This window comes from Perognathus longimembris, chromosome 8 (assembly GCF_023159225.1).
Source record: "Perognathus longimembris pacificus isolate PPM17 chromosome 8, ASM2315922v1, whole genome shotgun sequence".
NCBI classification, from domain to species: Eukaryota; Metazoa; Chordata; class Mammalia; order Rodentia; family Heteromyidae; genus Perognathus; species Perognathus longimembris.
Window position 1 is genome coordinate 19,581,876 of NC_063168.1, and position 21,966 is coordinate 19,603,841.

At 35.5% G+C, this 21,966-nt stretch overlaps 2 protein-coding genes across 6 annotated transcripts in view; one reads left to right on the plus strand and one right to left on the minus strand.

The window, feature by feature from the left end:
* The window catches only part of Ugp2 (UDP-glucose pyrophosphorylase 2), a 41,260-nt gene extending 40,107 nt beyond the window's left edge, over positions 1 to 1,153 (plus strand). For both annotated transcript variants that reach the window (XM_048352609.1, XM_048352610.1), the window contains exon 10: positions 703 to 1,153. In XM_048352609.1, the coding sequence (XP_048208566.1) occupies positions 703 to 810 (108 nt within the window). In that variant the 3' untranslated portion in view covers positions 811 to 1,153. The remainder of the gene's footprint in view (positions 1 to 702) is intronic.
* Positions 1,154 to 1,765: 612 nt separating this feature from the next.
* Positions 1,766 to 21,966, minus strand: part of Vps54 (VPS54 subunit of GARP complex) — a 77,058-nt gene continuing 56,857 nt past the window's right edge. For 2 of the 4 annotated variants that reach the window (XM_048352607.1, XM_048352606.1), the window contains exons 16-23: positions 20,566 to 20,629; positions 16,304 to 16,409; positions 15,384 to 15,471; positions 14,936 to 15,057; positions 14,750 to 14,830; positions 9,554 to 9,661; positions 8,077 to 8,171; positions 1,766 to 3,134 (exon numbers count right to left, since the gene is read on the minus strand). In XM_048352607.1, the coding sequence (XP_048208564.1) occupies positions 3,029 to 3,134; positions 8,077 to 8,171; positions 9,554 to 9,661; positions 14,750 to 14,830; positions 14,936 to 15,057; positions 15,384 to 15,471; positions 16,304 to 16,409; positions 20,566 to 20,629 (770 nt within the window). In that variant the 3' untranslated portion in view covers positions 1,766 to 3,028. Of the gene's footprint in view, positions 3,135 to 4,015; positions 4,032 to 8,076; positions 8,172 to 9,553; positions 9,662 to 11,585; positions 11,594 to 12,654; positions 12,706 to 14,737; positions 14,831 to 14,935; positions 15,058 to 15,383; positions 15,472 to 15,974; positions 16,076 to 16,303; positions 16,410 to 20,565; positions 20,630 to 21,966 lie in introns of those variants that run through there. The other 2 variants (XM_048352608.1, XR_007211842.1) reach the window with 2 other exon arrangements.

The window sequence follows — 21,966 nt, forward strand, 5'->3', positions numbered from 1 at the left end:
ACATTTTTAAATGAGTGGATACATACATGAAATAAGTTACCACAATATGTAATAGTAATATCAAGATGTATAACCTAAATGTAAACAATTATTTAGGAATTTTTGTGGAAAATAGCATTCATACTGAAAAGCAAACTAATATTCAAACTACTATGCTATTGAAATGTGACAGTTTTTAAAATAGATTTAGCTATTTGAAAGTAGGAATATATTCATTTATATTCATTTTTATTTCTTCTTGAAGTTATTTGCTTAAGCAAAGATCTCGGGGAAATGTATTCACTTGCTTATACAAAGATGGGGGAGGGATTTATTCAATTTTAATGCTTATCAGCCTAATCAAAACATGAAAAATTACCACTAAACTGTCTCTAAAAAAAAAAAAAATCGACAGAACCCTGTATGTTTAAACTAAACCAAGCACACTTAAGATTGGGTGATCTTGGAGGTCTTACAAAAAAGGACAGGCCTGCAAATGGCCCTAGGTCTACTTCTCATTCTTGTTATACCTCTGATAAGGAGACAAGGTACTGCCAGGACTGACAGGACATATTACCATATTTGCCTTAATATATTTGCTTTTCATATTTAATTTTGTTTATACTTTATGTGCATCTATTAAAGGAATTGCACAAAATCATAATTGCATTTTAGTTGCAGTTGCAAGTACACTTTTGATTTTTTGTCTTCCCTGTTACTTAGGGAACAGTTATCATCATTGCAAATCATGGTGACAGAATTGACATCCCACCTGGAGCAGTATTAGAGAACAAGATTGTGTCTGGAAATCTTCGTATTTTGGACCACTAAAATGAAAAAATTCTGTGTGTACACTTTATACTTTATTATGGGCTAGTTTCTTACAATGATATGTATGTATGTCCTCTATGATTCTAAATAGGCAGGTACTTTACCTCCTCATTGCATCCTGCAGGGTTGGTTTTTAAAGTAGTTTTCTGCAGTATGCTTCTAGTCTAAGGAAAACACAAACGGAGCAATACTTTGACAAGAAACTTGCTGATAGTTCATCTTAAAGTGCAATATTATTTAATCCTAAAACTGATCAGCTCTACTGAAATATCTTTTAGTGGAAGTCTCACTGATGCTCACTTTGAATTGCCAGTGATTTAAAAAATAAAGCAGTGAAGCAATACACGTGTATACTTGTACTTTTTAATGCTAATTTTATGAAATGGCAAAATAAAATGGCTTACTCTTGCGAGGCAGTTATGTATAGGTTAACTGTTACTGTATTTAGGTACTCAGTAGCTGACTGGTATTCAGCAAGGCTTTTTCTTTTTTGCATTTCTAAGAATTTCAAACCCAACATTATTTCCATAGCAGTTGCATTTGAAGGTACTTATTAGTACTTTTCACTGAGTTCTAAAGCTGGGGTGCCCACCATACTTTCCACAGACTATTGATTAAAAACAAGTGGTGTTTCTTTTCTGGCTGAAGGGTTGAGGCGGGCAGAGAAAGGTAGGGCATTTCTTTCCCAGCCTTGTGCTCTATATACTGTGGTAAGAGTATAACTTCACTGGAAGTGCTCTTTAAAGGCTCTACTTCTTGAAGCTTGTTACCACTGAAATGTGTGCTGTAGTAACATTCTGAATCAGACCTTTTGGTAGTTCACTGAATGCCTTTTCTCTAAGAATGAAGCTGGACTTCCTAGTTCTTCCACATGTGCTTTGAGTAGATTGCTTGTTTAAAATTCACTGTATACTAAACCATTAAAAAAAGTTGTCTTTTAAAGTTTGGTAATTTTTACAGCTTTATTAGACAGTTTAAGAACCAACGACATACCTCAGTAATGATAAAGGAAAGAAAACAAGCTTTCCTTTTGAGAAACCAAAGAGCACAAAGTAAGACTATTTCATTGTATATAATCACAAGATTAGGCACTCTGACAGGATTAGGCAGGAGTCTTGGTGTAAGGTGAGGCGCAGGCACTTCCATTTGTAGAATATTGTTGATTCTAATTTTGAAGGTCAGGTATTATAAAGATCTTTAAAGAACTTATCACTTTAGATTTCTGGCCCCAACACAGCAGCCTATATTTCAAAAGTTGTATTTCTCCCTGGTCTTTGTTCATATACACATTGAAAATAACTTATAAATACGAATCTAGAGGGCCATATTTCATGTGTTAGCTAAATGTATGAATGAGAACTCTTAAGCAAGTATATTAGATGAAAACATATTCTTACCTCGGCAAGAAAAAGCAAACCAAAAATCCCAAACCCTTCATATGTACTTTTATAAAAATACAGCTATTAAATTGTAATCCTTTGTATACCACTTCTGAAAAGTATTTAAATTAGTAGTTGCATAAATAAATGCAAATATTGTATTTTTAATTATTACTTAAAATCAGCCTTAATGTATTTAAACTGTTTGAGGCTCTACCCAGATTGACATATAGTGGTAGTAGAAAGATTAAATATTCAACACAGAAAGCCTGGAACCTGACATTGGTCACTAAAACAAAAATTGAATTCCTAAATCCAAGCAATCAAAAGATGTTTATTTTTATAGAAAGATCCGTAAAAAAATAATTTTTCAAACAGCTTTTTATAGAGAAAACTTTCAACAGAAGTTGACTAAGATTTTAATATTTTAAATTGTACCATCATTAAATAAGGTGGGACACCATATGAATTTCATTGCACTGGAAGAAATGCAAAGCATTTTTTTAATATAAAGTATACAGAGCATTCTAGTCAACTACAGCTGTGTTACAGCTATGTGTTCTTTTGGATTTGGTCCAAAGAAACCTGAGTCTGTTTCCAGAGAGAATGAAAAATGTTATAGACACCTGATCAGTTACTCCTCACTGAAGGATGTACAAATGGCATTCTTTGTAGATCCCACGGAATCCAGTTTCCCAACACTGATACTTTCCTTTTCCCTTTCCCACACCTCAGTTCACTTGGGTTCCAGGTTCCATTCTTGAAACACAGGAATCCAGATTTTCTTCAGAAACACACATCCCATGGTCAGATGAGCTGCCCAGTTTTGTAGTATATCATCATCTCTTCTGTTCCCAGATCTCAGCCATATTTAGGTCCAAATCTTTAAGGCCTTTTAAGGCTTGAAGATTTCCAGTGTAAAAAGCTACATCTGCTGTGACCAACCTAAACATTGGAGAAGAAGTTATTTTTAAATCTCATACTTTTTATTTGGATAATTAAAGGAGTAATGCTCACAGTCAAATTCCTATTCTAGTTCCTAGAATGTTATTTAAATTTCAAAATTCCTAGGGACTAATGCCGATATATTTCTCTCTAATATTTCTCTCTGTGGATTCCTGCTATCATGCATTTAACTGCTTAATGTTCTACTTCAGCAATAAATGTTCAAGAATAGAATACCAATGCATGTTACAGGCAGATCCATGACAAATTCCACCCAATAAAATCAGATTTCTCTTAAAATTGAATGTACTAAAGTACAGAGAACAAAATATTTTTGATTGGTTGTGCATAGAGTATAGGTGTGTGACTAACGTAGTAAATAAACTCAAGGAAAAGGAAGGCCAAAGTTTCATGAACACCATCTATGGAGTTAAGTGAAAGCTGAGTCGTATAGTTTAAGTTCTACTTGACGTGCAGAGAGTAAGGGCTAGGCTGTAGTTTAGAGGCAGAGCACTTGCCTACTTGAGAGGGCTTGGATTCAAGTGCTAGCACTACCAAAAAAAATAGAAACCACAAATACAAAAAATACCAAAACTCTTGATTCTGGTACTAACGAAAAAGGACTATACCTCTGCTTAATTTTCTGCATCTCCAAACTACTGCCTAAGCCTGAAAGAAACTTCTTTTGGACATTCAACGATTTCAGCAGGAACAGTTTAGCCTTTCCTTTGACTCCTTAAAACAAGAAAATGAAGCCTTATTTTTAAAATGTCATAAATGCTGACTTATTGATACTACTTTGTTCACCTAGTCTCACTTTTTTCCAATGAAGGTATATTCTATGGTTCAAAAAACATTTTGAAAAGTAAAGGCTTGTTAGAGACTTTTTTAAAAAAGCACACTGCTAGTGTGGTGGTACACACACCTACAGTCTCAACACATATGCTAAAGGAAGGATTGTGAATTTGAGGCCAAAAACCAAAAATGCCTTGAAACTATGTTAATAAGCACAAATACAATTATAGGAATTTTATATCAAAGTTGAATCTTCTATATCAGAACATACAAGCAGACAGAAACAGATTAATAGCTGATAAAACAAAGGAGAGCATATGGCATAACCCAAACTCAAGATGATGAAAAAAAGGGGGAGGGGGAGAAATGGGAAAGATCTAGAAAGTCACAGATGAGCATAGCTGAATGACCAGACACTGAAGGGATGATAAACATTAGAAAAACGAAATAAGATGATCTAACAGCAAACGTTGGTAAGAATGGGGGAAACAAATTCTCACAGTGAAATGTGTATGTGCTCTGATCCATTTGTGGGTATACACTAAAGAAACAGACGCACAATTGGATATGTGTAACAAGTTATGGCACGGTTGCAATGCAAAAGAATGACCCAGAAATCACTTGGGGAAATAAAATATTTAAATATGGTTGACTCTATAGCAATAAAGAATGGACTATAATCATCCTTTGGTGTCCTTGTTCTAGAACCTTCCTCGGATACTAAAATTCATGGTTGCTAAAGTCTCTTATAAAATGGTGTATCTGTAACCTATGCATACTTGATATTTATTTAAAATCTTCTAGATGATTTATTATACCTTATACACTGTAAATGCTACTTACAGAACCAGTTGTAATGCACACTGTTTAGGAGTGATGACTACAGAATCAGTACATTTTCAGTATCGACATCTTTCTTTTCTTACTTTCCATCTCTGATGGATTAAATCTGTAGACATGGAATCAGCCCTCTATACGGCTGATTGTATTTCCATACCAACAGAAATCAGCAACAATGCTGAATTTCTTTAAAATAAAATATCTGTTCAGTATACTTGCTGTACAGCTAATTTACTAAACAGATCTACATAGTTTTCATAAGAGACAATAAATGAGGATAACTGAAAGTATATAGGTCAAACTTAGTAGAAATGCTACCTAAGCACTAGGAATGAAGACTAGAAATGGGGGACCAAGATGTATTCAGCCTCAAGTATAATATTAATTTTAATAATGACAGATATTTTAAGTAAACATAGCAAATGGTGATAATGACCAATTCTAGGTACAGGAACACAAATGTTCTATCTTTTCTATAAGTGTCTGTTTGTATTTGAAAAATATCGTAGGGAAAAAGAAAATTACATCAAAAAGTACATAGCAGGAGAAGAGGAAGAGGAGGGGGAAGTGCCCAATGGGGAGGGGGAATTTTCTTTGGAGTGGAAACACTTTGGAATTAGAGGTGTGGTACTGTAAATGCCCTAGTTATACCACTGATTGTTCATGCTAAAATGGATCATTTGCTGGGAGCTGGTTTCAAATGCCTATAAATCCAGCTACTCAGGAGACTAAGATCTGAGGATCATGAAGCCAGCCTGGATGAAAAAGACTTTGAGACTCATTGCCAACTAACCAACAACAAAAAAAGCCACAAGTGGAGCTGTGGCTTAAGTGGTAGAGAGCTAGTCATGATCAAAATTCAGGATCGCCCAGGCCCCGAGTTCAAGCCCCAGAACTGAAAGTGCACAAGAAGAAAAAGCACATTTTAATAGTGATTTCAGAAACAAAATTTCCTTTAGATGCATCAAACTACTGGCCTGAGAACAATGGACCAACCTATCCATAAAAATTGGGGGGAGGGCTTAAAAATATTAGCTTTTTAAGCATTGCCTCTTTAGGTCATAGCATCAAGAAACTCTAAATTCTTACTATGGTATTTCTTTTCAAAAGAAGGTACAAAAGCAGCTAAAATATATACCACTTATATCTCTTAACATCAAGTGGGAAATACAGTCTGGTGTTCTTTTTAAAAATATCTGAGTTTAACTGTAGAACACTCACCTACTCCAAACTAGGAAAGCCCTGAATTCTGTGTCCAGGAGTGAAAACAGAAAATATCTGGCTAATAAATTAACACTGATTATCTTACAAAGTCTTACAGTTATTTAATTATTTACTTACTATTTAGAGATGTGTGCAAAGTAGTTGTTAAGTCGTGTGCGTGTGTGCACGCATGTGTGGGTGTGTGCACGCACCCGCACATGCTGGTATTGAGGCTTAAATCTGGTCCTGCTCTTGCTTGGCTGTTTCATTTCTGGCTGGCGCTCTACCATGCCTCCACTCTGCCACATCTCCACTTCCAGCCTTTTGCTGGAAAGAAGAGGTTTTTTTCAGCTTTTTATTGAAGAGCTCACTTATGTGTGCTGACTGGCTTCAAACCTTGAGTCTCATAACTCCCGAGTTGGGAGATTTATAGGCATAAGCCGTGGGTACCCAGTTTGTTTGTTTGTTTTTTAATGGTTGACAAAAGGATTGTGCTTGTGGAGAAATGAAAGAATGAAGAGAATGTAGTACCAGTTTAACAATTTCCAAATACAGGTGACAAGTAATCAAGCACTTGTTATACTCTTAACTTTTCTGTGGCTCATGAAAATTTTGCAAACAATTCTTTAAAAGAAAAATGAAGAATGAGGCAATAGCCAAGGGAGAGCATCATACTCTTGCCTAAAACTCCTACATTTAGTTTCGCAAACAGGCTGAGCTTCCAAACACTTTTACAAAGTAATTTAGTAAACTTCTTTTTAAATGACAGAACCAACTTCTCACCTTGAAATACATCTTTTATTTGTTCCTATAATTTTGAAATGTAAGCTTAAAATTCCTTTAACAATTAAGGTGACAAAATGTTATTCTTAAAATAGGGGGAGGTGGAGGGGGAAGGAGATAACAAATTGTACAAGAAATGTACCCACTGCCTGCCTTACATATGAAACTGTAACCCCTCTGTACATCACTATAACAATAAATAAGTAATCAAAAAAAATCTACAAGACACGGGTTGGGAATGTGGCTTAGTGGTAGAGCGCTTGCCTAGCATGCATGAAGCCCTGGGTTCAATTCCTCAGTGCCACATATACAGAAAAAGCTGGAAGTTGCAATGTGGCTCAAGTACTAGAGTGCTAGCCTTAAGCAAAAGCTCAGGGACAGTGCCCAGGCCCTGAATTCAAGCCAGAACTGGCAAAAAAAAAAAAAATTCTATGAGACAGAAAACACATCAAGGAAGTCATACTAAAGAATAAATTATAGGTGTTCTGTGTCTTCTCCCTATTTTTCCTATTTTTTGCTATTGCTAAGGGACTGAACTGAAGGTCTTACGCATGCTAAGTAAGCACTCTACCACAGCTATATTCACAGCTCCATATTTTTTTATCTATACTTCTCTTTATAAAAATACTGTGAGAGAAGTTTATCAGCCCCCTTCTTGGAGATGGTATCACTATGTATCCTCCTGCCCCAAATTCTCAAGTACTGGGATTACAAGCATGTGCCACTATACCTGGCCTTATTTTTAAAACTATACAAATATTAAGGTTTAGAGAACATAAGTGATTTTCCAACTTTACATATAATTTACACATTATAATATAAATACAATTATATGTAGTGGTTGGAACTAGGGGTTGGCCCGTGCTTTATGATTCTATTTTTTTCTTTATTATGGCACACAACAATAGTTTATTACACAATTTTTCATAACCATATGAAATAAGTATGACAGATTTTCTTGTCATTTTATAAATGAGGCACAGAAGTAACTTTAATATATTCATAGAGCTACTAAGTACAACTCTGAGTTCTGCTTGGCTATGGGAAGCTGACTAGATAACTAAGGAGATAGTACTGACCCACATTGCCTCAAGTAAGTAGATACGTCAGGCAAGGAACTGGCCACTCACAAAGCACTTTAATGTAAACAGTAATTCAGAGGGAAAGATAGAAATTTCCACAAGAGAAAAGAAAGCAAAAGGTTATTGATTTTAGAATTTTTGTTCCCAGTATGACTACAGCAAAAAAGAACATAAAGAATAAAAGCCAATAAGAACAATTCAATATGTATGTGGTAAAAAGTATATGTTAAAAATCATACCCATTTTGAGGTCCTCCATCATTTATCACATTTAAGTGAGATAATTGCTTTTTCAAGTGGAGTTTGTAACTTGCGTTAATTCTTAAAAATAACATCTGGAAAAGAAAGAAAACTAAGTTTCTTAATGCTCTCCTGAAATAAAAGACAATTATATGAGTTACAGTATTATATCAACAAGGTATGTTTTAACTCTTCCTTCCTCTGACATATTTAAAAGAAAATGTTCTTCTGAAAGCATTTAAATGTTATTTCACTATTTCATTTTTTTTCCTTAGTTGACAAAAGCTTTCCTCCCTCTCAGCAGTGCTTTGGGTAGTAAGACTGCCTCTTTATACACTGGAGGAATCCCTGTGGATATGTTAAGTGGGATCAACCATGATGATAAAAAGAACACAAAGTAGTGGAAAGTTTACAGTAACTAGGAATTTGATGGAGGAAAATAAAGATAGTAATAAAGGAAAAGTTGCTCTTATACTTTGAACTAGTGAAATCATTTCAAAGTATCTTAACTGTCCCTTCGAGCATATTTTAATCAATAGCCTAATAATTATTTGAGAACTATCTAGCCTAAAATTGTATGCAGTTAATCTATGGAAATGATTTGGCTCACATTTTCTATGGGAAAAAAGTATGTGTGTATAATTGTGTATCATGTTTTAATAATTACTGGTATTCAAGTAGCAATAATGAAAAAGGCCCATAACTTTCACAGCTTTGGTGAGAGTATTCTTTATATGCTACAGATAAAAGCAGAGTACCTATATGTCCAGTTCCATGAGCTAGCTATCATTCAAATTAGAACTCACATGGCAAATCTAAGTCATAATGTCAAAGGTGAGGGATCTTACATGTACAATGAAAAGGATGGGTAGGCTAGGAGGAAATAAGAAGGATAAAGAGATCTTTGGAGGTCCTCTCTATTTTACCATTTCCTTCAGGCCTCAGCAAGCAAACCTCAGGGAGCTAGATGATATTTAATCATAAAGTTAATATGATTAAATGAAGAAAAATTTTAATATCTAGAATCGAATGGAAGCGTGAAGTGGCATAAGAAAGGAGACCAGAGGAGTAAGGGTCGGCAAGAGATACTAAGAGAGTTACTGCCCCCCAAATACCATTTCTATTCACTCAACCAATTTTAGAAACAAACCAATGAAAACTTGTCTGGATAGCAAAAATCCCAAAGTTTAAAATCTTTCTAAATAATTACAGTGACCTAGCAAATATGATAAAAACAGATTGCCTTAATTATGTGTATTAATCTTATTAACTCTACCAATTTCTTCCATATTCATTTTAGATAATCACAGTAACTTATCTTTTACTTTTACAATTACTGCACAACAAAGGCATTTTGAAATGGTAACAATCATATTAGAATTTGAATTAAGCTTAATTATGCTGAACACATGTTAAAAAAAATCCCAATTTTCATGGATATAACATGTCATATGTACAAAAGTCATTTTGGGAATACCTGTGTTTGTTCTTCTGGAAGAAGATCAAATATAGCTTCATGCATTTTTGCCATTTGCTTACAAATATTCCTGAAGCAGGCAGAAGGAACAGGAGCTTTCACCTCATACTGACAAGGAAAAATAATGAAAATTATGTTTAGTCCTCTGCACTGTACACTGAATTCAGTATTTCCTAAAGCATATTTTCTGCCCCTAAACGTATCCAACTCTGGCATAGGGGCTAAGCTTATATTAACTGCGATCTGTGCTAATCACAAATCCGAAGAACAATAACTTAATTTACTCTGCGGAAGTAGATTGTGGCTGAGAACAAAGGCTGCTTCCAATATTAAAACTGAGTGCTGGCCTCTAATTCTACCTTTTTAAATTTTAAGTTATTTCATATAGATGGAATTACAATAAGTTGAATGTTGTGTCTTAGCTCACAGTTTATACTCATTGTTGTAATATTTTTTGTGACTAGATAGTATGGACCAATTTTGTCCATTCATTGATCAACTGATATGCATCTGGGTTTGGTTTTGGTTTTTTTTGTAGGTTGCTATTATGGATAATGTTGCTTTGAACATTTGTGTAGAGATTTAGGTGAAAAAATATTTTCACCTCTCTTAGGAATGTATCTAATGGGTAATTGTATCATACGTCAGTCTTTTAACTTTGTGAAAAAACATCAAACTATTCTCTAGTTTTACATTATCACTAGCAAAGTATGAAAGCTCCAATTTCTCCATCTTCTCATCAAAACTTTTTATTGTCTTTTCTAAGTCATCCTACTAGGTATGAAATATCATTGCAATGGTAACTATTCTTAAGTACTCCTCTAAACTGGGTTAAATAATGCCTCTCCAAAAACTCATGTCTAGCTGGTACTTTATGAGGTCATACACTAAATTCATGAAAGGAAGAGGGAAATTCAGAAACAGAGACACAGGGAAGACAATCATATGAAGACAGGCGAATACTGGTGTGATATAGCTTCAAGCCAAGGAATGCCAAGGAGTGACAGCAACTAGAAGTTATAAAGGGCAAAGACAGAAGAGCTCTTGGCTCTTCCCTAGAACCTTCAGAGACAGAATACCCTGGCTGGCACCTGATTTAGGAATTATTAGTATCTGGAACTATGAAATAACATTGTTTTATGTCACCTAGTCATTGTTTTGGCAGTACTAAAGGACTAATTATCCCCCCCTCCAAAAAAAAAAAAAAAAAAGAAACCCTGACCCTTAAATTTTGGTTCCTGCCACCACCCAAACTCCTTTGAAATAATTTCTCTCTGAGAAAAAATCAGTAAAGACATTGTAACTTCTGTATTCAGTAAAACTTTCCCAGCTCCATTCCCTCACTGTGGCTTAGCACTTCCATGCCCTCCCTTTCAAGCATCTCACGCACACATTTTCCTAGCTCTTTCCCTCTTGACTTTGTCTTCAGCCTCCAGTTACCTAAGTGCAAGCAAGATTTCTTCATCACATCTTGCTTATTATCCTCTTTTCTTTGAACATTTTTATTCAGCCTCATGCTTTTTTAATCTCCTGTCCTGGACTTGCTTTTTTGTATTTAAGACCTACATTTACTAGGCATTCCACTTGAAACTGAATTTATCTGGACTGTGGGGAGGGGAAGGTGGGCGCTAAATGGCCTCAGTAGAGAAATATTTATGTAAGGTCTTTAATAATTTTATTACCTTAACAAATACCTGCCTTATATTTTGACTAATCTAGATATTAGTAAGAAAATGAAGGATACAAAACAGTAGCCAGGCATTCAAAGCAAAGATTATGTTAATGAATAGTTTGATCAAAAACATGTAAGAACTATTTTGTTTGCTGTAAGCCTTACACGCCTTCATAAGCTGCAATGTTTATTATTAAGAAAAAAGAACAGTTCTCTCTCTCTGACATTGAGTGCTTATCCAAAATAATTAGTGTGATCTGGGGAGTAAGCAAAGAGATCTTAAGAAAAACCTTATACTAGGGATGGGGAACAGAAGACATTTGGAAAAGTGACTCCTCTCAGCACAAAACATGTTTAAAAGAAAAAAACTTATCTTGCCAGGTGCTGGTGGCTTATGCCTATAACCCTAGCTAATCAGGAGGCTGAGATTTGAAGAACATGGTTCAAAGCCAACTCAGGCAGAAAATTCTGTGAGACTCTTATCTTCAAAAAACGACTCAGAAAATGCTGGAAGTCGTGCTGTGGTTCAATTGGTAGAGCACTAACTAGCCTTGAGTAAAAAGCAGCTCTGGGACAGTGCCCAGGCCTTGAGTTCAAGCTCCAGGACAAGCAAGAAAAAAAAATGAAGAAAGAAGGGGAGGAGAAGGAGGAAGAAAAGGAGGAGGAGGACGAGGAGGAGGAGGAGAAAGCTTATCTTAAGAATGGATACCAGTCTTAAAGGGAGTGTGTGGCAATATCCACCTTTTGCTTAAAGAGATGCTGAAACATCAACAACTCAAATTTAATAAGCAGATGAACCTTGAAATCTCTGGCCCCAATTAATTTTAAAAAATGGTGATTAAATGTACCAGATAAGAGTCATCCTAAGGTAAATTTGAGCCAAGATCCTAAGCTACTTTTTCATCATAAATGCCTGGAATGTTACAGCACTCCTTCCTTGTACCTGGTATCAAATGTGCCTATACCCATGTCTGGGTTGTATACTATCTTTCTACCTTACCTTTGGCTTTGCTATACTAAAAAACCTTCTAGGTCTCTCTCATAATCTGTCCTCAAACTCATTTTTGTGACATCATAAACTAAAGACTCAAGGGCCAGGCAGACACCTTCTCCCCTAAAACAACACTGGTCACTGATCTGGAAACATTACTAATTCCGTTGCTTAGCATTTACTTTATTTTATTTTGATAGTCTACAGCCCTCTGCCTTGTTAGATAGTGAACTTCTTGAAGGCAGATATGCATTAATGACTTTTTATTCTATAAAGGAATACCTTATTTTTAAGAAGAAAACTAGAAGAATAGAATTGTTTTTTAAGTTTAACTTATACTTAACACCCATGAAGAAAGACAAGTTGTAATTTTCCTCCACAAGGAAGTAGTAACTACTAAAGTAGTAAAGTATGTTTGCATGTATCTGTGACACACACTATTATCTGTTATCAACAATAGCACTGGTTCTCAAATTGTGACCTGGGGATTTGTGGGAGCCACAGAGCCTTTCAAAGAAGCCAGAAAGTAAAAACAATTTACATAATAATACTAAGATGTTATTTATCTTTTTTTAGAATATCTTGTATTGGTCCTGGGACCTGGATACTGTCCCTGAGATTTTTTTTTTTTTTTTTTTTTTTGGCCAGTCCTGGGCCTTGGACTCCGGGCCTGAGCACTGTCCCTGGCTTCTTCCCGCTCAAGGCTAGCACTCCGCCACTTGAGCCACAGCGCCGCTTCTGGCCGTTTTCTGTATATGTGGTGCTGGGGAATCAAACCTAGGGCCTCCTGTATCCGAGGCAGGCACTCTTGCCACTAGGCTATATCCCCAGCCCCCCTGAGATTTTTTTGCTCAAGGGTAGTAAGTAGTGTTTTATCACATGACACACAGTTCTACTTCCTGCTTTTTTGGTGGTTGACTGGAGTTAAGAGTCTCATAGACTTTCCGGCCCAGACTGATTTCAAACCAAGATCCTCAATCTCACCCTCCTAGGATTACTGGTGTGAACCACTAGTGCCTGAATATTTATTAGTTTTTACTCTGATTTTCTCATGAATGATTTTCAGGATGAAATGTGACAATGGTATTGTCATTCTGAACGCTAACAGAAAGTGTGCTTGTCCATTTTTGTCTTTTTAAATCCCTTAGTTTTAATTTTTAGCATGTTTATGGGTAGGTTACAAACTGCATTAAAAGCTCTTTGGTCCTCAATTATTTTTAAGAATGTAATAGGCTCCTGTGACTAAAGCTTAAGAACTATTAAACAAATGCAGTATTATGTCATTTTTGCAGGATTGGGCACATGTCTATGTGTGTGAATGGCCACAACTTTATCTTGCTCCTGTATGATTCCTGTGTCTGCTCTTGTTTTTCTGTATGATTCCAGTGTCTGCTCTTGTTTTTCTGTATGATTCCAGTGTCTGTTTTTCTTGTTCCTGTATGATTCCTGTGTCTGTTCTTCTTGTTCCTGTATGATTCCCAAGTGTATGCTCTTCTGCTATTTCAGAATCTGAAGGATACAAGTAGGAAAAAAAAAGTACACCAAAGCTCTTGCTTAGTAAGGTTGTTCTAAATATGATCTTGGGCAAAAAGTATACACTTAGCCTTTAAATATTCAAGTTTCTCTTTAAGACATAGATTGGAAAACTCAGGAAAAGGAAAAAGTGAGGGATAAGACAAAAAGATTTGTGACTGATTAAGTGACATTTTTCTGAAGATACCCTCCTATTATACTTAAATTTTTGGAGGGAAGCACAATAGTTTACTTAATGACCTATTGGGAATGAAAAGCAAAGAGACAAACTAGAAATGATTATCTAGCCAGGAGCTGGTGCTATAATCTTGATGTCCAAAGTCAGTGAGATAGGAGAGGACATGGGATTCTTATCTCCAATAAACTACACAAAAAGCCAAAAGCAGAGTTGTGGTTCAAGCGGTACAGCACTATCCTTTAGCAAAAGAAGCTTAGGGATAGCACGTAGGCCCCGAGTTCAAACCTCAGGACTGGCAAAAAAAAAAAAAGGATCAAGGAGGGAAATAACAAGAGCACCTCGAATTGTATTATCATTCCAGAAGGCAAAGTAGCACACCTCAGTCTTAAATATTGATTTTTCCCCTATTTTTGTCTTATAATTCTGCCACCAGAGGGCTTTCAAACTGAAGCTGGTTTCTAAAGAAGGTATACATCTGTGAATGCAGTCAACATAAAATATTTCTGTGTATAGTTTCTATTTTCTTTGGAATCATCTCTCCTCTCACTTCAAGCCTTCTAGAATGTTGATCAACTATTTGGGGAACCTGAACGCTAGGAATTGCACTTTTTAGGCAACTACGGGTAAGATCACTATGGGTGGTCTTTGTCACAGCAGATGGCCACAATTCCCTGAAAAAAAATTGTTAAAAATTTTATCAATGAGTAAATATTTATAGAAAATTTAGATTCTCTTATCACAGCATATATATGTATATATATGAATCTGTCTAATATGAAGTCATAATGTCTTTAAGCAAAGCTTAAGGACTTCCACAATTACCTTTGATAACAGCTTGTCAAATAAACTATCCATTATCGCTACTAGCTTGGCTGATATTTCAGCTATGTGGTCATGGTAATCCTGTAATGAGAAATAATGCAGAATTTTAAAGTCTTTGAGACACATCCAAAAAAATTCAACAATATTAAATGTATGAATGTCCATAGAAAATATGTGACAAAGTACCTTAGTGATGTGATCAAAATGCCTAAGCATGTTATATTGCTTAGGTGGTAGGCGAGCTTCAAAATGAGCCCGGATCACAGGAATGTAGTGCACAATTAACTGCAAACACCTCGAAGAAAGAGCTGAAGATTCAGGATGTGGATATATAATGGAAAAACAAAAAAAGTTGTTCTTTGATTTTAATTACATATTAAATTAAGTAAAAAGATGTCAATTTTATACAGGCTCAAGTTCATAAATGAAGCACCATGGTAGAAGGCAACATATTTCATTTCTTGCAAGACAATACTCTGATACTAAACAATGTAATGAACTTGTTGCTTTCCCAATGGACTTGAGTTGTAAGCATTATCAGTACGAGGATGTTCCAACATACCAATACTGTTCACCCCAAAATAGTTCATCATTTTAATACCTCCACATGTGCATCAAATGCAAGAATCCATACCCAAATTTTTTGTAGTTATGGTTTTTAGTCCAACAACTTGCAGTGCACCAGCTCCAAGAACTAACTGGCAACTTCTTGAGTTGAAGTACTAACAAAAGAAGAAGAAAAAACAAAACCCAACAATTCATTAAAGATCATCTTTTCTATGATGACAATGTCATAACTATCCTAATAATAAATTTCTCTTTCTTGTTACTCCTAGTTTTCTAGTGGAAACGGTTAGAATCTTTTTATACAATAATAAAAAGGGAAGAGTACTCTCAATGTTAACATTTATATCAGGTAGGAAAAAAAATAAGAAATTCTAAAAATCAATTCTTAGAAAGTAACCTTTAATTGGTATTCACAAAATTCAGGTTTCTGTCATTTTTACTGTAAAAAACCTATTTTCAAAAGAATAAAAAACTTTCTTGACTAAGTCAAACTCAGAACAATATCAATTAACAGATCAGAGATTTGAAAAGACTAAGGCCTTTCTTGTAAACTAGTTACTTAAAGTACCTGCTAATATGAGTTGGCTGATAAAATTATCACCACATTCTCATTGTCTATCGATGGTTCTGAAAGAATGATGTAAGGAAAATCTCTAACCTTAGCGAGATGAATTTTCTAAAGTTCAGTGAATTCCTCCCATGCACATTTGAAAACAGTCCAGGTTTTTTGACCTAAGTGGCCTCAGTCATGTTCAGCACCTAACGAACAAATCATCTCCTGTCTCCAATGTCATTAACAACTCTATGGGTGTAATGGGGAATCTCTTATAAACATGGAGGGGAAAGGAAGCAGCTCTTTGTCCAGTAACACGTTGTGATGCAACCACAAACACCATCACAAACTTGATGTCTTAAAGATAACTTTAAAGTGTATTAGAGTTGAATCCTCCAACTATTTTTTCCATAAATGGGTGAAGTCATACACACCTTTAACAAATCTGACAGACGAGTAAGCATGTCAGTAGTAACAGATGGGATGTTATCCACACATTGGCAATATTCAAGGATAATTCTTATTAACAGCAATACAGTTCTATAAAAAAAGGAAATATAATCTATAAGGCAAACAAAGCAGGAACACTTAAACTGAAAGGGCATATAAATGTCAGTAGTTACCATTTCAATGTATCTCTGAGGATATGCTGTTCTTGGTAAATGTTAAGTGCAACAGGTCTCACTCTAATTAAGGCAAGTGCAGTGCCTAGGATGTTTAAGGAGGTACTTACCCCTGACATTGTACAACTGCAGAGTCAGCACTTATGTGACATTAATGAAAGGCTCATCAAATTTTATGCTATAAACATGGCGAGCTCAGTATGGCCTTCCTAAGGAAGTCTCTTCATTAAGGTAAGTATTCCATTTTTTTGCCAATTCAGAAAAACTGACAAAAAGACTAGCCAATACTTCTGCATAATTATGTAATTGGTCCTCAAATGTATCTGTAAAATTAATGAAGGAAATCTAGTCCAGATTTTCCTAGTGAGATAGAAGAGAAGCTATATTGGTTTCTAAGAAGTACGATCTCCTAAGTACTAATCTTGGGAAATCACAAAAGATTCTCCAAAGATGGTAAGTTATTAGCTCAATAACATCACAAGTTGAAAAGACACACTACTGGAAGATTAAGAAAAATTTATTTAAAGGAGAAGAAACTATTATAGGATAGCTGAGTTTATTTAAGTGCTCAGAACTGAGAAAACCATGTAAATGCTTTACAAATGTCTGCAGGATATCAGGAAGCAGAGATATCCTGCAGATAGTACCTAGCCTTTGTAACAGCTTACTTGGCAGGCCATATATTATGCCATGGAGAGGCCATGTATTACTCCACACACACACTTCTAGAGCCCGCTCTAATTGACATAAGCGCACTGCATGGATTTTATATTCTTCCCTTGGATGATAGAACAGTTCCCCTTAATTCAACGAGTTCAGAATATTGTTCAATTAGCCTGAAGTCAGAAAACCAAATGGCCAAAGAGAACCACTTCCATTTAAGCACATGAAGCAGAACCCATTAATGGATAGTTAACAGTTAAGGAAGGAAATCATGAGTATATTGCAGGGGTAAGATTATAAGGAGGCTGAGAAGAGCTTTGCCCTAACAGAAACAAATGAACAACTATAGAAGAGAAAAGATAGGCAGCTGTAGTTCTGTATATACTTTTGACAGCTGAATACAGATTGAGGAAAAAAGATTCAATTGTACACACACTTTTTAGGTGTTTATTATGTGGTTAGAAAATAAAAATGGTAAGACATGATTCTCTACCTATGGAAAACTCAGAATCTAACCAAGAAAAAAGATACATAAAGAAATAAGACAAGGAGATTTTCACCAACATTAGACAAAGGCCTAATATCCGAAATACACAAGGAGCTCAACCGAACTCCTACCAAAGCTAATAAACCAATCACAAAGTGGGCAAAGGAGCTAATAAGAAGAGACTTCTAAGATAAGAATGGTAAAGAAATACATGATGAAATGTTCATCATTCTTGCCCATTAAGAAATACAAATCAAAACAACTCTGCGATCTCATCTCAACCCAGTTAGAATGGCCAACATTGTGAATTTCAATGTTGGTAGGGATGTATGGTAGGGATTTCAAATGCCGGTAGGGATGTGCACTGTTGGTGAGAATGTAAACAAGTACAATCACTCTAAACAGCAGCCTGGATGTTCCTCAAAAAACTAAACATAGATACCACCCCTGGGCATCTACCCAGAACATCAGGATCAGGATACCATAAAAACACCTGGCACATGCACAGCCATGTTCACTGCTGCACTATTCACAATAGCCAAGTTACGGAAAGAGCCCACATGTCCTACAATAGATGAGTGGGTCCAATAAATGTGGTTCATATACACAATGGGATTATACACAGCTGTTAGAAAGAATATTCTGTCATTTGCAAAGAAATGGATGGCCCTAGAATAAATCATGTTAAGTGCGGTAAGCCAAGCTTGGAGAGACAAGCAGTGCGTATTTTCTCTCACATGCGGAAGCTAGGCTTGAAATACACTAGAACATGATAAATTATATAGGACTCTAGGCCTTCACACACTCAGCACCTTCCTCTTGAACTTCTAAAACTAAATCTCTTTCCACTTACAAAATGTCATTTGGTATTTAATTGAGCTAGGTAACCACATGAAAAACTTAATTCAAAATAGATAGACCTAAACACAACACCTAAAATTATACACCTTCAGTCCAAAAGAGGATATTCTTTGGAGAGAAACACAAAGGCACAATGCCTATGTGCATCTGATCATATAAAAGGACATCAAAAGGAATGCCAGGAAATGAAAATGAGATGCTTTTTCAATTTTCGTTTTCTTTCCCTTTTGTTCTGTTTTTTGTTGTTGTTGTTTTGTTTATGTCTTTGGGAGTATAAGCTCGGGAGGCACAGAAATGGAAGAACAAAGAGTGAACAAATGTACTCACTGGGCACTATATGGAAAATGAACTATACAATGGCCACCCATTGTGGGATGGGAGGGAAAAACTGAGAGAAGAAAGAGAAGGTGTGAAATGTCCAAAAAGAATTGTACTCTTTACCTGACTTATGTAATTGTAACCCCTCTGTACATCACCTTGATAAAAACAATTATAAAAATAATTCTATAATATTGTTGGTTAGTGCCAGGATAAGAGGCACATGGAGTTACTTTCTTCCTGGAGTGGTGGCTACTTCAATGACAAGAAGCAAAAAATAAAAATGAAATTAAAGCTGATGTATGTATTGATAATGAGACCAAGGACTCCAATCCTGACTCCATTTGGATTACTTTGTGTTAACCATTTAACCTTCTAAGCTTCAAATCACTTAACTGTCAAAAGGAAACAATAATCCCTAAATGTGTATTTCATAAACTGGTGGTAAGGATCAAATGAGATCATACACATGAAAGTACTTAAACTATACAGTGCTATTAAAACTGGGTGTGCACATCTACAATTATAGCACTTAGGATGTTAAGGCAGGAAGATATGAGATTGAAGTATACCTAGATTATGTAATAAATTCCAAGGCCAGCCTGGCTATGAGAGCCTGTCTTTTTTTTTTTTTTTGGCCAGTCCTGGGCCTTGGACTCAGGGCCTGAGCACTGTCCCTGGCTTCTTCCCACTCAAGGCTAGCACTCCGCCACTTGAGCCACAGCGCCGCTTCTGGCCGTTTTCTGTATATGTGGTGCTGGGGAATTGAACCTAGGGCCTCGTGTATCCGAGGCAGGCACTCTTGCCACTAGGCTATATCCCCAGCCCCGAGAGCCTGTCTTAAAGAATTTTTTCTTCAAAAAAGTCTTGAAAAGAATATGAAGATACTTTTTTTCTTTGTCAGGTGTGGGGCTTGAACTCTGGGCCTGGGCACTGTCCATGAACTTATCTTTCACTCAAGACTCAAGACTAGTGCTCTCCCACTTCTGTTTTTCTGGTGGTTACTTGGCAAAGATAGTCTCACTGACTTTCCTGCCCAGGTGGCTGGCTTCAAACCACAATCATCTTCAGATCCCAGCCTCTTGAGTAGCTAGGGTTACTAGAATTATTATGGTTTGCAATTAACTTGTTTAAGGTATGTTTATTCTTGGGAGAATAAAAGATCAATGACTAAAAAGGTAATAATAAAAATAACCACCAGTACTGTGTGCTAGAATTACGTTAAATGCCTTACAGCAATACTTGTTTAATTTTCAAAATGATTCTACATATCCAACTATTATATATATTATGGGCTCTGGGGCCCAAAACTTAAAATTACTAAGTTATATACTTCATATTAAGAAAGGTGTAAACAAACAAACATACGTGAGGTACGACAGCCCAAGTGGTAGAGCACATGCTTAGCAAGCACAGGCCTTAAGTTCAAACCTTAATATTGCTGGGGAAAAACAAAAACAAAAACCACACTCACAATAAGAGTTTAGGATGGTAACAAAATCATGCAGCCACTATGTCACTTTGGGACTATCTGCATTTCTTATAGTATAAGAAAAATCATGCTCTTTGTTAAAATCAGTGTAGTTCGTAATAAAAAAAAGCCCCACTACATAATAAAAGGGACTCTATTAAATTTCCTTTAAATACTTCATAAGACTTAAAATGGCTAATCAAAATTTCCAATTCACTTCAAGAGGGAAGACTTTATAATGGACTCAACTAATTAAAAAAAAATGTGACTCACCCAACAACAGCATACTGTTGTCCCTCTACAATGAGAACTTCAGCTGGCTTCCTTTCTTCTGTAGCTAGAGAATAAAGCAAATAAATAAGAAAGAAATGGGTAAACATGATCAAACAAAATAATGGAGAAAAAACTAAATATAACCGTTTTAATTTAGAGCCTGGAATAATTTCACTTCAGAAATTAAATATCTACTTTGTGAAAAGTAATGTAACATAGTAAATAAAGCATATTGGGTTTGAAATTAGGTTTAGATTTGAGTCCCAGAATTGCCAATCACTAGATGCATGATCTTGGGTCAAGTATTTAACATTCTGTACATTACCGAAAAACAATATAGCACAGTGCATAAGAAAATAGTTTGCTTGAATTGGAATCCTCTTAGATATGTTAAACAGTAGTAGTTGAGTTTCTTGGTCTAGAATTGGTATACTTTCATTGCTGGTTTTTGTTTGTTTGTTTTGTTGTTGTTGTGAGTTTTTTGCCCAGGATTGCTTTTGTGATTTGAGGGCTTTGTGGTTCCATTGAAATTTTTGAATTGTTTTCTGTTGGAGAATGACATTGGTGTTTTGATTGGTATTCCTTTGTAGATTGCCTTAGTCAGTATTGTCATTTTCACCATGTTCTGGCAATCCAGGTCTTTCTACTTCCTAATGTCTTCTTGACTTGCTTTCTTCAAAATTTTATAGTTTTTATTGTAGAGGTCCTTCACTTCCTTGGTTAAGTTGCTTCCTAGGCTTTTTTTTTTCTTTTTAGATTATTGCAAATAGATTTGCTTTCCTGATTTCACTCTAGATCTTCCCATTGTTGGAGTACAGAAAAGCTATTGATTTTTAAAAATATTGATTGATTGATTGCCAAAATGATGTGTAGAGGGGTTAAAGTTTCATACATAAGGCAGTGAGTAGGTTTCTTATTTTTGTGGAGTGATTTTATACCTCGCTACTTTGCTGAAGTTATTTGTAAGCTTTAGGAGCTTGGGAGTAGAGTCTCTAGAGTCTTTTAGAGTTAGGGTCATGTCATCTGCAAATAGGAATAGTTTGACTTCTTTATTCCCTATTTGGATCTCCCTTATGTCTTTCTTTTGCTTTATTGTTTTGTCTAGGAATTTCAGTACTATATTGAAAAGGAGTGGAGAAAGTAGAAATCCTTTTCTTGTTTCTCATTTAAGAGACGGTTTTAGTTTTTCATCATTTAGTATGATGTTGACTGTAGGTTTGTTGTAAACAGCCTTTGTTATTTTGAGGAACAGTCCAAGTATTCCTAGTTTCTCCAGAGCTTTTACCATAAAAAGATACTGGATTTTGTCAAAGGCATTTTCTACATATATTGAGATGATCATGTGATTCCCCTCTTTGGTTCTGTTGATGTGTTGTATTACAGTAATTTATTCATTTATTG